General features: G+C 38.6%; 1 protein-coding gene across 2 annotated transcripts in view; it reads right to left on the reverse strand.

Moving 5' to 3' along the window:
- Positions 1 to 2,727, reverse strand: part of LOC139756938 (uncharacterized) — a 461,695-nt gene extending 458,968 nt beyond the window's left edge. For both annotated transcript variants that reach the window (XM_071676885.1, XM_071676883.1), the window contains exon 1: positions 2,460 to 2,727. In XM_071676885.1, the coding sequence (XP_071532986.1) occupies positions 2,460 to 2,607 (148 nt within the window). In that variant the 5' untranslated portion in view covers positions 2,608 to 2,727. The remainder of the gene's footprint in view (positions 1 to 2,459) is intronic.
- Between the last annotated feature and the right edge of the window lie 11,714 nt (positions 2,728 to 14,441).

Genomic DNA, 14,441 nt, shown 5'->3' on the forward strand with positions numbered 1-14,441 from the left:
CTGACCACACTGGGAGGCAACTCACAGCCTGAATACATTCGCATTACTTTGCTTGTATTTCAAACCAACTTATGCCAGACTTCCTGAACATAAACATTTATCTTGTGTTTTGTCAGTTTACCTACAAGGTGTTTATTCCAGTTCCATCATTTTCAAAATAGTTTTTTAACACCAACATATATTGTGTGTTACAAACCTTTTGCTTGCTTTCATAAGATGATAAAAAAAAACGTTTAAACCCATGAACCTGTATCAGTTTGAGAACTGCATATCAGCCTTTCCGTCCACTGACGGTACTGCAAAACATACAAGTATATGGGACCAAGTATCCTCCAGTGCATCATGTAGTGCCTCATCATGGTGCCTCACCACGACCTCTCATCATGGTGCCTCACCACGACCTCTCATCATGGTGCCTCACCACGACCTCTCATCATGGTGCCTCACCACGACCTCTCATCATGGTGCCTCACCACGACCTCTCATCATGGTGCCTCACCACGACCTCTCATCATGGTGCCTCACCACGACCTCTCATCATGGTGCCTCACCACGACCTCTCATCATGGTGCCTCACCACGACCTCTAATCATGGTGCCTCACCACGACCTCTCATCATGGTGCCTCACCACGACCTCTCATCATGGTGCCTCACCACGACCTCTCATCATGGTGCCTCACCACGACCTCTCATCATGGTGCCTCACCACGACCTCTCATCATGGTGCCTCACCACGACCTCTCATCATGGTGCCTCACCACGACCTCTCATCATGGTGCCTCACCACGACCTCTCATCATGGTGCCTCACCACGACCTCTCATCATGGTGCCTCACCACGACCTCTCATCATGGTGCCTCACCACGACCTCTCATCATGGTGCCTCACCACGACCTCTCATCATAGTGCCTCACCACGACCTCTCATCATGGTGCCTCACCACGACCTCTCATCATAACCCAGCTCACCAAGCCCCCCCCCTCACCCCCACTACACCTGAAGGGCCATAGTTTCCCGCTCATTTACGACAACACAACAACTCTGGGTCAGTATCATTAACTGGGTCACTTGATGCATCGTTATCAACTTTCAACTTCTGGTATCATTCAACTTAATTATGTTACGTAAATGTCATCTACATCATCGAGGATCACTGTGATCTTCACGTTTTTCCTGTCCGACTGTGATCAATAGCACGTTTTCTCCTCTTCATTTACAATACCATAACTATGTCCGAGAAAGCACCAATCATCCAGTCTATTTCCATGTTTCACTTGCGATACATATTCACATCCGTCTTAGAATCCTTTTATCGATACTATAATATGTCTTATTGATACAGCTTCGTTTTTCAACTTCACCTGTGATACGAACACACACACACACACACACACATACACTGTCCACACCTCCCACATGCCCATTCCACACACAGCACAGTGGACGGTAGATCTCGCGCACCAATCTAGGTTCTCCACCCACCCATTCCCAAGTAAATACCTTTCACCATCATAACCATGAAAACATAACTCGATCCTCGCCCGTCATTATAACTCCTCGGACCCATCTTTAACCCGACCTCATAAAACACGGTTTCACTCCATTATGTACGCCATAATGCTCTATCATCGGGTCGACGGAAGACTCTGAAGTTATTCACCAGCTCACCAAGACCCTATACAAAAACGTAATTTCGGGGAAAGGCGTTAGGCTAAAGATAGCGAGTGAACTAACTCAACGGATGGTGAGAGTTTGACCTGTAATTTGATGAACGATCTCTTTTTCATTTGGTATTTTCTTTGTCCCAAGCAACACTGTGTCCCTCGTCACGACATCACATCTGCTATGTTGAGTCTTACTTTGCGCTTTTCATTCTAATTTTTGGCTCGTTGGTATGACTGGCATGTAGCTTTTACTTTCCCAAGTCAGTCTGTAGGCCTGGCGGATCTCGGGTGAAAGAGTTCAATTGCACGACTCATGCATGTAGTAACGTGAAGACCCTGATGCAACATTACCAAGAGGGTTGCAACAATGATGGTGACTATGTACGGATATAATGAGCAGGTTCTGGGGGCGCTATCTGTTTGTCTGTGATCGTGTGTAGTCAACTCGCGATCATTGTGCATAACCTCGAGGTTCTTGTTCCTACGTAAGTCAACTGATCGCCATACATATATATATATATATATATATATATATATATATATATATATATATATATATATATAATGATACAACCAAGTCGGTACCGAAAGATTTGATCACACTACCATAAGGTCATAACAACTACCTAAGCTTAACCCGTACAATTAGCAACTGATACTTTGCCACCCACATTCCCTCCTGCCCAACAGTGAAAAAAAGAAAAAGAAAATGGTACACAGTACACGAGATCATAGTAAACAGATGAATACATATGAATAATAAAGTGGTTAGTAAGACAAGATAATTAACTTACTTTCTTCTAATCCATTCTGCGAATTGGTGGCGAGTGTTGGTGTCGTCAGGAGAAAGGACAGCACCACCACCAAGACCGTGTTGTGGGCTACCCTCACACCACCACTACCCTCTGACAGGGGCGCTGTCTTGTCCTGTCCCCAAGCCATGACCACTACAGGAGTGGAGGGGTGGGGGAGGGGACACCTTCAGAAGTGGCGGAACAAGCGAACGAGGTTGTTTACCTGTTCGTCACCTCATGGGATCTGCTCTCTACAGTGGCAGCTGTAGCAGGTGGTGTACAAAAATGGTTGTTATGGTGGTGTACAAAAATGGTTGTTATGGTGGTGTATTGCAATAGTTGGTATGGTGATTATATGGTAATGGTTGTTATGGTGGTGTACAAAAATGGTTGTTATGGTGGTGTACAAAAATGGTTGTTATGGTGGTGTATTGCAATAGTTGGTATGGTGATTATATGGTAATGGTTGTTATGGTGGTGTATTGCAATAGTTGGTATGGTGATTATATGGTAATGGTTGTTATGGTGGTGTACAAAAATGGTTGTTATGGTGGTGTACAAAAATGGTTGTTATGGTGGTGTACAAAAATGGTTGTTATGGTGGTGTATTGCAATAGTTGGTATGGTGATTATATGGTAATGGTTGTTATGGTGGTGTACAAAAATGGTTGTTATGATGGTGTATAGTAATAAGTGCTATGGTGGTTTATGGTAATGATAATGGTTGTTATGGTGGTGTACAAAAATGGTTGTTATGATGGTGTATAGTAATAAGTGCTATGGTGGTTTATGGTAATGATAATGGTTGTTATGGTGGTGTACAAAAATGGTTGTTATGGTGGTGTACAAAAATGGTTGTTATGATGGTGTATAGTAATAAGTGCTATGGTGGTTTATGGTAATGATAATGGTTGTTATGGTGGTGTACAAAAATGGTTGTTATGATGGTGTATAGTAATAAGTGCTATGGTGGTTTATGGTAATGATAATGGTTGTTATGGTGGTGTACAAAAATGGTTGTTATGGTGGTGTATTGCAATAGTTGGTATGGTGATTATATGGTAATGGTTGTTATGGTGGTGTACAAAAATGGTTGTTATGGTGGTGTACAAAAATGGTTGTTATGGTGGTGTACAAAAATGGTTGTTATGATGGTGTATAGTAATAAGTGCTATGGTGGTTTATGGTAATGGTTGTTATGGTGGTGTACAAAAATGGTTGTTATGGTGGTGTACAAAAATGGTTGTTATGGTGGTGTACAAAAATGGTTGTTATGATGGTGTATAGTAATAAGTGCTATGGTGGTTTATGGTAATGATAATGGTTGTTATGGTGGTGTACAAAAATGGTTGTTATGATGGTGTATAGTAATAAGTGCTATGGTGGTTTTTGAAAATGGTTGTTATGGTGGTGTACAAAAATGGTTGTTATGGTGGTGTACAAAAATGGTTGTTATGGTGGTGTATTGCAATAGTTGGTATGGTGATTATATGGTAATGGTTGTTATGGTGGTGTATTGCAATAGTTGGTATGGTGATTATATGGTAATGGTTGTTATGGTGGTGTACAAAAATGGTTGTTATGGTGGTGTACAAAAATGGTTGTTATGGTGGTGTACAAAAATGGTTGTTATGGTGAGATATGGTAATGACGCTATGGTGGTGTACGCTAATGGTTGCTATTTTGGGATATGAAAATAGTTCCTATGACGGAGTATAGAAATGGTTGTTGTGATGGTATAGAGTAATGGCTGCTATGGTGGTTTTTGAAAATGGTTGTTATGGTGGTGTATTGCAATAGTTGGTATGGTGATTATATGGTAATGGTTGTTATGGTGGTGTACAAAAATGGTTGTTATGGTGGTGTATTGCAATAGTTGGTATGGTGATTATATGGTAATGGTTGTTATGGTGGTGTATTGCAATAGTTGGTATGGTGATTATATGGTAATGGTTGTTATGGTGGTGTACAAAAATGGTTGTTATGGTGGTGTACAAAAATGGTTGTTATGATGGTGTATAGTAATAAGTGCTATGGTGGTTTATGGTAATGATAATGGTTGTTATGGTGGTGTACAAAAATGGTTGTTATGGTGGTGTATTGCAATAGTTGGTATGGTGATTATATGGTAATGGTTGTTATGGTGGTGTACAAAAATGGTTGTTATGGTGGTGTACAAAAATGGTTGTTATGATGGTGTATAGTAATAAGTGCTATGGTGGTTTATGGTAATGATAATGGTTGTTATGGTGGTGTATTGCAATAGTTGGTATGGTGATTATATGGTAATGGTTGTTATGGTGGTGTATTGCAATAGTTGGTATGGTGATTATATGGTAATGGTTGTTATGGTGGTGTATTGCAATAGTTGGTATGGTGATTATATGGTAATGGTTGTTATGGTGGTGTATTGCAATAGTTGGTATGGTGATTATATGGTAATGGTTGTTATGGTGGTGTATTGCAATAGTTGGTATGGTGATTATATGGTAATGGTTGTTATGGTGGTGTATTGCAATAGTTGGTATGGTGATTATATGGTAATGGTTGTTATGGTGGTGTATTGCAATAGTTGGTATGGTGATTATATGGTAATGGTTGTTATGGTGGTGTACAAAAATGGTTGTTATGGTGGTGTACAAAAATGGTTGTTATGGTGGTGTACAAAAATGGTTGTTATGATGGTGTATAGTAATAAGTGCTATGGTGGTTTTTGAAAATGGTTGTTATGGTGGTGTACAAAAATGGTTGTTATGGTGAGATATGGTAATGACGCTATGGTGGTGTACGATAATGGTTGCTATTTTGGGATATGAAAATAGTTCCTATGACGGAGTATAGAAATGGTTGTTGTTGCTGTAATGGTAAACAAGAATGGCTGTTATGATGGTATGGAGAAGATTGTTGGAATGGTTTATGGTAATGATAATGGTTGTTATGGTGGTGTATTGCAATAGTTGGTATGGTGATTATATGGTAATGGTTGTTATGGTGGTGTATTGCAATAGTTGGTATGGTGATTATATGGTAATGGTTGTTATGGTGGTGTATTGCAATAGTTGGTATGGTGATTATATGGTAATGGTTGTTATGGTGGTGTACAAAAATGGTTGTTATGATGGTGTATAGTAATAAGTGCTATGGTGGTTTTTGAAAATGGTTGTTATGGTGGTGTACAAAAATGGTTGTTATGGTGGTGTACAAAAATGGTTGTTATGGTGGTGTACAAAAATGGTTGTTATGGTGGTGTACAAAAATGGTTGTTATGGTGGTGTACAAAAATGGTTGTTATGGTGGTGTACAAAAATGGTTGTTATGGTGGTGTACAAAAATGGTTGTTATGGTGGTGTACAAAAATGGTTGTTATGGTGGTGTACAAAAATGGTTGTTATGGTGGTGTATTGCAATAGTTGGTATGGTGATTATATGGTAATGGTTGTTATGGTGGTGTACAAAAATGGTTGTTATGGTGGTGTATTGCAATAGTTGGTATGGTGATTATATGGTAATGGTTGTTATGGTGGTGTACAAAAATGGTTGTTATGGTGGTGTACAAAAATGGTTGTTATGGTGGTGTACAAAAATGGTTGTTATGGTGGTGTACAAAAATGGTTGTTATGGTGGTGTACAAAAATGGTTGTTATGGTGGTGTACAAAAATGGTTGTTATGGTGGTGTACAAAAATGGTTGTTATGATGGTGTATAGTAATAAGTGCTATGGTGGTTTTTGAAAATGGTTGTTATGGTGGTGTATTGCAATAGTTGGTATGGTGATTATATGGTAATGGTTGTTATGGTGGTGTACAAAAATGGTTGTTATGATGGTGTATAGTAATAAGTGCTATGGTGGTTTTTGAAAATGGTTGTTATGATGGTGTATAGTAATAAGTGCTATGGTGGTTTTTGAAAATGGTTGTTATGGTGGTGTACAAAAATGGTTGTTATGGTGGTGTACAAAAATGGTTGTTATGGTGGTGTACAAAAATGGTTGTTATGGTGGTGTACAAAAATGGTTGTTATGGTGGTGTACAAAAATGGTTGTTATGGTGGTGTATTGCAATAGTTGGTATGGTGATTATATGGTAATGGTTGTTATGGTGGTGTACAAAAATGGTTGTTATGGTGGTGTACAAAAATGGTTGTTATGGTGGTGTACAAAAATGGTTGTTATGGTGGTGTACAAAAATGGTTGTTATGGTGGTGTATTGCAATAGTTGGTATGGTGATTATATGGTAATGGTTGTTATGGTGGTGTACAAAAATGGTTGTTATGGTGGTGTACAAAAATGGTTGTTATGGTGGTGTATTGCAATAGTTGGTATGGTGATTATATGGTAATGGTTGTTATGGTGGTGTACAAAAATGGTTGTTATGATGGTGTATAGTAATAAGTGCTATGGTGGTTTATGGTAATGATAATGGTTGTTATGGTGGTGTATTGCAATAGTTGGTATGGTGATTATATGGTAATGGTTGTTATGGTGGTGTATTGCAATAGTTGGTATGGTGATTATATGGTAATGGTTGTTATGGTGGTGTATTGCAATAGTTGGTATGGTGATTATATGGTAATGGTTGTTATGGTGGTGTATTGCAATAGTTGGTATGGTGATTATATGGTAATGGTTGTTATGGTGGTGTATTGCAATAGTTGGTATGGTGATTATATGGTAATGGTTGTTATGGTGGTGTACAAAAATGGTTGTTATGATGGTGTATAGTAATAAGTGCTATGGTGGTTTTTGAAAATGGTTGTTATGATGGTGTATAGTAATAAGTGCTATGGTGGTTTATGGTAATGATAATGGTTGTTATGGTGGTGTACAAAAATGGTTGTTATGGTGGTGTACAAAAATGGTTGTTATGATGGTGTATAGTAATAAGTGCTATGGTGGTTTATGGTAATGATAATGGTTGTTATGGTGGTGTACAAAAATGGTTGTTATGATGGTGTATAGTAATAAGTGCTATGGTGGTTTATGGTAATGATAATGGTTGTTATGGTGGTGTATTGCAATAGTTGGTATGGTGATTATATGGTAATGGTTGTTATGGTGGTGTATTGCAATAGTTGGTATGGTGATTATATGGTAATGGTTGTTATGGTGGTGTATTGCAATAGTTGGTATGGTGATTATATGGTAATGGTTGTTATGGTGATGTATGGTAATGACTGCTATGGCGGCGGTATATGAAATGGTTACTGAGGTGAGGAATGGTAGTTGTTGCTGTAATGGTAAACAAGAATGGCTGTTATGATGGTATGGAGAAGATTGTTGGAATGGTTTATGGTAATGATAATGGTTGTTATGGTGGTGTACAAAAATGGTTGTTATGGTGGTGTATTGCAATAGTTGGTATGGTGATTATATGGTAATGGTTGTTATGGTGGTGTACAAAAATGGTTGTTATGATGGTGTATAGTAATAAGTGCTATGGTGGTTTTTGAAAATGGTTGTTATGGTGGTGTATTGCAATAGTTGGTATGGTGATTATATGGTAATGGTTGTTATGGTGGTGTACAAAAATGGTTGTTATGGTGGTGTATTGCAATAGTTGGTATGGTGATTATATGGTAATGGTTGTTATGGTGGTGTACAAAAATGGTTGTTATGGTGGTGTACAAAAATGGTTGTTATGGTGGTGTACAAAAATGGTTGTTATGGTGATGTATGGTAATGACTGCTATGGCGGCGTATATGAATGGTTATGAGGTGAGGAATGGTAGTTGTTGCTGTAATGGTAAACAAGAATGGCTGTTATGATGGTATGGAGAAGATTGTTGGAATGGTTTATGGTAATGATAATGGTTGTTATGGTGGTGTATTGCAATAGTTGGTATGGTGATTATATGGTAATGGTTGTTATGGTGGTGTACAAAAATGGTTGTTATGGTGGTGTATTGCAATAGTTGGTATGGTGATTATATGGTAATGGTTGTTATGGTGGTGTACAAAAATGGTTGTTATGGTGGTGTACAAAAATGGTTGTTATGGTGGTGTACAAAAATGGTTGTTATGGTGGTGTACAAAAATGGTTGTTATGGTGGTGTATTGCAATAGTTGGTATGGTGATTATATGGTAATGGTTGTTATGGTGGTGTACAAAAATGGTTGTTATGGTGGTGTACAAAAATGGTTGTTATGGTGGTGTATTGCAATAGTTGGTATGGTGATTATATGGTAATGGTTGTTATGGTGGTGTACAAAAATGGTTGTTATGGTGGTGTACAAAAATGGTTGTTATGGTGGTGTACAAAAATGGTTGTTATGGTGGTGTACAAAAATGGTTGTTATGATGGTGTATAGTAATAAGTGCTATGGTGGTTTATGGTAATGATAATGGTTGTTATGGTGGTGTACAAAAATGGTTGTTATGGTGGTGTACAAAAATGGTTGTTATGGTGGTGTACAAAAATGGTTGTTATGGTGGTGTACAAAAATGGTTGTTATGGTGGTGTACAAAAATGGTTGTTATGGTGATGTATGGTAATGACTGCTATGGCGGCGGTATATGAAATGGTTACTGAGGTGAGGAATGGTAGTTGTTGCTGTAATGGTAAACAAGAATGGCTGTTATGATGGTATGGAGAAGATTGTTGGAATGGTTTATGGTAATGGTTGTTATGGTGAGATATGGTAATGACGCTATGGTGGTGTACGATAATGGTTGCATTTTGGATATGAAAATAGTTCCTATGACGGAGTATAGAAATGGTTGTTGTGATGGTATAGAGTAATGGCTGCTATGGTGGTTTTTGAAAATGGTTGTTATGGTGGTGTATTGCAATAGTTGGTATGGTGATTATATGGTAATGGTTGTTATGGTGGTGTACAAAAATGGTTGTTATGATGGTGTATAGTAATAAGTGCTATGGTGGTTTATGGTAATGGTTGTTATGGTGGTGTACAAAAATGGTTGTTATGGTGGTGTACAAAAATGGTTGTTATGGTGGTGTATTGCAATAGTTGGTATGGTGATTATATGGTAATGGTTGTTATGGTGGTGTACAAAAATGGTTGTTATGATGGTGTATAGTAATAAGTGCTATGGTGGTTTATGGTAATGATAATGGTTGTTATGGTGGTGTACAAAAATGGTTGTTATGGTGGTGTACAAAAATGGTTGTTATGGTGGTGTACAAAAATGGTTGTTATGGTGGTGTACAAAAATGGTTGTTATGATGGTGTATAGTAATAAGTGCTATGGTGGTTTATGGTAATGATAATGGTTGTTATGGTGGTGTACAAAAATGGTTGTTATGGTGGTGTACAAAAATGGTTGTTATGATGGTGTATAGTAATAAGTGCTATGGTGGTTTATGGTAATGATAATGGTTGTTATGGTGAGATATGGTAATGACGCTATGGTGGTGTACGCTAATGGTTGCTATTTTGGGATATGAAAATAGTTCCTATGACGGAGTATAGAAATGGTTGTTGTGATGGTATAGAGTAATGGCTGCTATGGTGGTTTTTGAAAATGGTTGTTATGGTGGTGTACAAAAATGGTTGTTATGGTGGTGTATTGCAATAGTTGGTATGGTGATTATATGGTAATGGTTGTTATGGTGGTGTACAAAAATGGTTGTTATGATGGTGTATAGTAATAAGTGCTATGGTGGTTTATGGTAATGGTTGTTATGGTGGTGTATTGCAATAGTTGGTATGGTGATTATATGGTAATGGTTGTTATGGTGGTGTACAAAAATGGTTGTTATGGTGGTGTATTGCAATAGTTGGTATGGTGATTATATGGTAATGGTTGTTATGGTGGTGTACAAAAATGGTTGTTATGGTGGTGTACAAAAATGGTTGTTATGGTGGTGTACAAAAATGGTTGTTATGGTGGTGTACAAAAATGGTTGTTATGGTGGTGTACAAAAATGGTTGTTATGGTGGTGTACAAAAATGGTTGTTATGATGGTGTATAGTAATAAGTGCTATGGTGGTTTATGGTAATGATAATGGTTGTTATGGTGGTGTACAAAAATGGTTGTTATGGTGGTGTATTGCAATAGTTGGTATGGTGATTATATGGTAATGGTTGTTATGGTGGTGTACAAAAATGGTTGTTATGGTGATGTATGGTAATGACTGCTATGGCGGCGTATATGAATGGTTATGAGGTGAGGAATGGTAGTTGTTGCTGTAATGGTAAACAAGAATGGCTGTTATGATGGTATGGAGAAGATTGTTGGAATGGTTTATGGTAATGGTTGGTATGGTGATGCATAGAAATGGTTGTTGTGATGGTATAGAGTAATGGCTGCTATGGTGGTTTTTGAAAATGGTTGTTATGGTGGTGTATTGCAATAGTTGGTATGGTGATTATATGGTAATGGTTGTTATGGTGGTGTACAAAAATGGTTGTTATGGTGGTGTACAAAAATGGTTGTTATGGTGGTGTACAAAAATGGTTGTTATGGTGGTGTATTGCAATAGTTGGTATGGTGATTATATGGTAATGGTTGTTATGGTGGTGTACAAAAATGGTTGTTATGGTGGTGTACAAAAATGGTTGTTATGGTGGTGTACAAAAATGGTTGTTATGGTGGTGTACAAAAATGGTTGTTATGGTGGTGTACAAAAATGGTTGTTATGATGGTGTATAGTAATAAGTGCTATGGTGGTTTATGGTAATGATAATGGTTGTTATGGTGGTGTACAAAAATGGTTGTTATGATGGTGTATAGTAATAAGTGCTATGGTGGTTTATGGTAATGATAATGGTTGTTATGGTGGTGTATTGCAATAGTTGGTATGGTGATTATATGGTAATGGTTGTTATGGTGATGTATGGTAATGACTGCTATGGCGGCGTATATGAATGGTTACTGAGGTGAGGAATGGTAGTTGTTGCTGTAATGGTAAACAAGAATGGCTGTTATGATGGTATGGAGAAGATTGTTGGAATGGTTTATGGTAATGATAATGGTTGTTATGGTGGGTATGGTACTGGTAATGGTTGTCATGTTATCATGTCCGCTATACTCATGTCTACTATAATGGTCATGTAAGGTGGTAGAGATGTTCCTGGTGATTATGAATGAGGTCAAAGATAGCTACGTTAAGCAAGTAATTGTAGTATTACACTTTATCATGACAGTAACAGGTAATTATGCATCATCATGATAGTAACAGGCAGGATACGTTACCACGGTAGTAGCAGGTAGTTAGTGACTGAGGTAATGTCAAATGCTTATAGGAGGGTCGGAGTTCAGTATTACTGTTAATAACATAATGAACATTAGGCTCGAATCTTAGATGGACTAAACATGGTGTGGGAAGCAAAGTTTGGCCCCCAGACTTGCTCAGGTTATGGTTGTAGAAACAGAGGGAGAGAGATAGTGGTGGGAATGGTGGATAGAGGCGGGTGAATGTATCTTGAACTCAGAGAACGTAAACAAAGAAGGAAACAGTGTAGAATCTCTTGTAGACTGACGAAAATAGAGATGGTAAGGCGTTCCCCCTGGGGTAAGGCCTTTCCTCTGAGGTGGGTGTTCTATTCCTCTAGCCTGAGGAATCACTTTGTTTGGGGTGAGAAGAACGTTCCCCGGGGCTGGAGAACTGTTCCTTGCGAAGATGGTCTAGTGGAGGGTGCGTTCCCCTATAAAGGGAAGGAAGTTCCCTGCCATGAAATGACCGTTCCCTTGAGGAGGACTTTTCCCCTAAGATGAAGTTCCGTTCCTCTGGGATGGGGGTCAGCTCCCCTGGGGTGGAGATTCCGGGAAAAGCCCATTCCCCTCACTGCCCCTTTATAACAGTCAAGGGCAACACTGAAGACCAAAAACTGTACGTTTAAGTATGTCAAGCTGGGGGGAGGCTATACCTGGGAAAGACGTTCCTACTCTTTCCCCTCCTCCATATATCTCTCTCCTCTCTTTACGCAGCTATGTAGTACACACACTCTAGCCTTCCCTCATGACATCTTCTGGCCGTAGATACCCATAGCTACTCTTTCTTGTGCTCTGGGTGATGAGGGAGTCAGTCCTGCCTTGCCTTCTCCCGCCTCCTCTCTCTCTCTTATCTCACATGCTTAATCCCACCACACCAGAGGTATCACACGTAATCCCACCACACTAAGGCATATTCCACACAAAATCACCACACCAGAGTATATTCCACATAATCCCACCACACCAGGGAATGTCCCACATAATCCCAGCACACCAGGGCATGTCCCACATAATCCCACCACACCAGGGAATGTCCCACATAATCTCAACACACCAGGGCATGTCCCACATCACACTTGTGTTAGCTTCTTCCTATGTTCTGTCTGCACTTGTGTCTCATCGTTCGTTCCTCCTCTCATATTGTCATCTCATGTTATCCTTTAAAACAGATCATCTCTGGCGTCTCACTCTTTCCATCACTCCTTCAGCGCGACGGCACGATCTTTGAACACGACGGTACGATCTTTGAACACGACGGTACGATCTTTGAGCACGACCGTACGATCTTTGAACACGACTGTACGATCTTTGAACACGACGGCACGATCTTTGAACACGACGGTACGATCTTTGAACACGACTGTACGATCTTTGAACACGACGGTACGATCTTTGAACACGACTGTACGATCTTTGAACACGACACTGTACGATCTTTGAACACGACGGTACGATCTTTGAACACGACTGTACGATCTTTGAACACGACGGTACGATCTTTGAGTACGATGTTACGATCTTTAGACCAAATGGTATGACCACGAAGAATGTACGATCCCTGAGCACGACATACAAGCCTGATACGAGACCCTCACCACGAATGTACTATAACTCAGGCTATGATGACATGGACTCTCGAGCACATTCGTATGGGGTGGGCAGAGATCTGGCCATTATAGCCAAGTACCGACTTCCTCAAGAGGTTATCATTCTTCGGACATAATTCCGAATATCAGCGTGCTTGTTGAGGTGACGAGTGGGCTCAGGTCGTCATGCCCTCACAAGTGAATCACAACCCCCAGTCAACCAACATTTGGCTCAAAAGATTCATCAATAGAAGATATGAAATATCTCAACTTGGATCCAATGGAATATATCTTCTCAAACACTTCATGAATAAATTCTATATATATATATATATATATATATATATATATATATATATATATATATATATATATATATATATATATATATATATATATATATATATATATATATATATATATATATATATATATATATATATATATCCTCCACTCTCGTTATTTTTTAATTTTCCAAAAGAAGGAACAGAGAACGAGGCCAGGTGAGGATATTCCCTCAGAGGCCCAGTCCTCTGTTCTTAACGCTACCTTGCTAACGCGGGAAATGGCGAATAGTATGAAAGAAAAGAAAATATATATATATATATATATATATATATATATATATATATATATATATATATATATATATATATATATATATATATATATATATATATATATATAAAGGGACTCTCAGGGTATATAGTTCAGGGAATATTAAGTTTATATTCTGGAGTTTTGTACACCAAATGCACTTCCAGTGTTTATGAAAGCGAATATTGATATAAATTTTAGGCAAGCCTTTATACCAAATGGGTTTTCAGTGTATAGAATATTGGAAACAGGTTTCACGCAACGCAGAAAGCGGAGGTGTATGACAATCTTTCTCTCAGACATGCACACACACTCTCTTGTATATTAGCGAGGCTTAGAGAAAGGCATAAGTGATGAGTCTCGTGTGAATCGATATGATTAGACAGGAAGGTGAGCGATATGAGGAAGAGAGGAGTCACACGACTTTCTTCGATCACACTGGCAAGAATTCATATGAAAGTAGTCGACCTCTACGGAGAATTCAACAATGAAAATAGGATCTTAAATGTACCCTTAAATTGTTACAAAGACGATTGGTAAACACTGTTATAGTAATGATGATAGAAATGGTAAGATTAATGAAAATAATAATGATGATGATGATAATAATAATAATAATAA

The sequence above is a fragment of the Panulirus ornatus genome, chromosome 23, assembly GCF_036320965.1.
Source record: "Panulirus ornatus isolate Po-2019 chromosome 23, ASM3632096v1, whole genome shotgun sequence".
Taxonomy (NCBI): domain Eukaryota; kingdom Metazoa; phylum Arthropoda; class Malacostraca; order Decapoda; family Palinuridae; genus Panulirus; species Panulirus ornatus.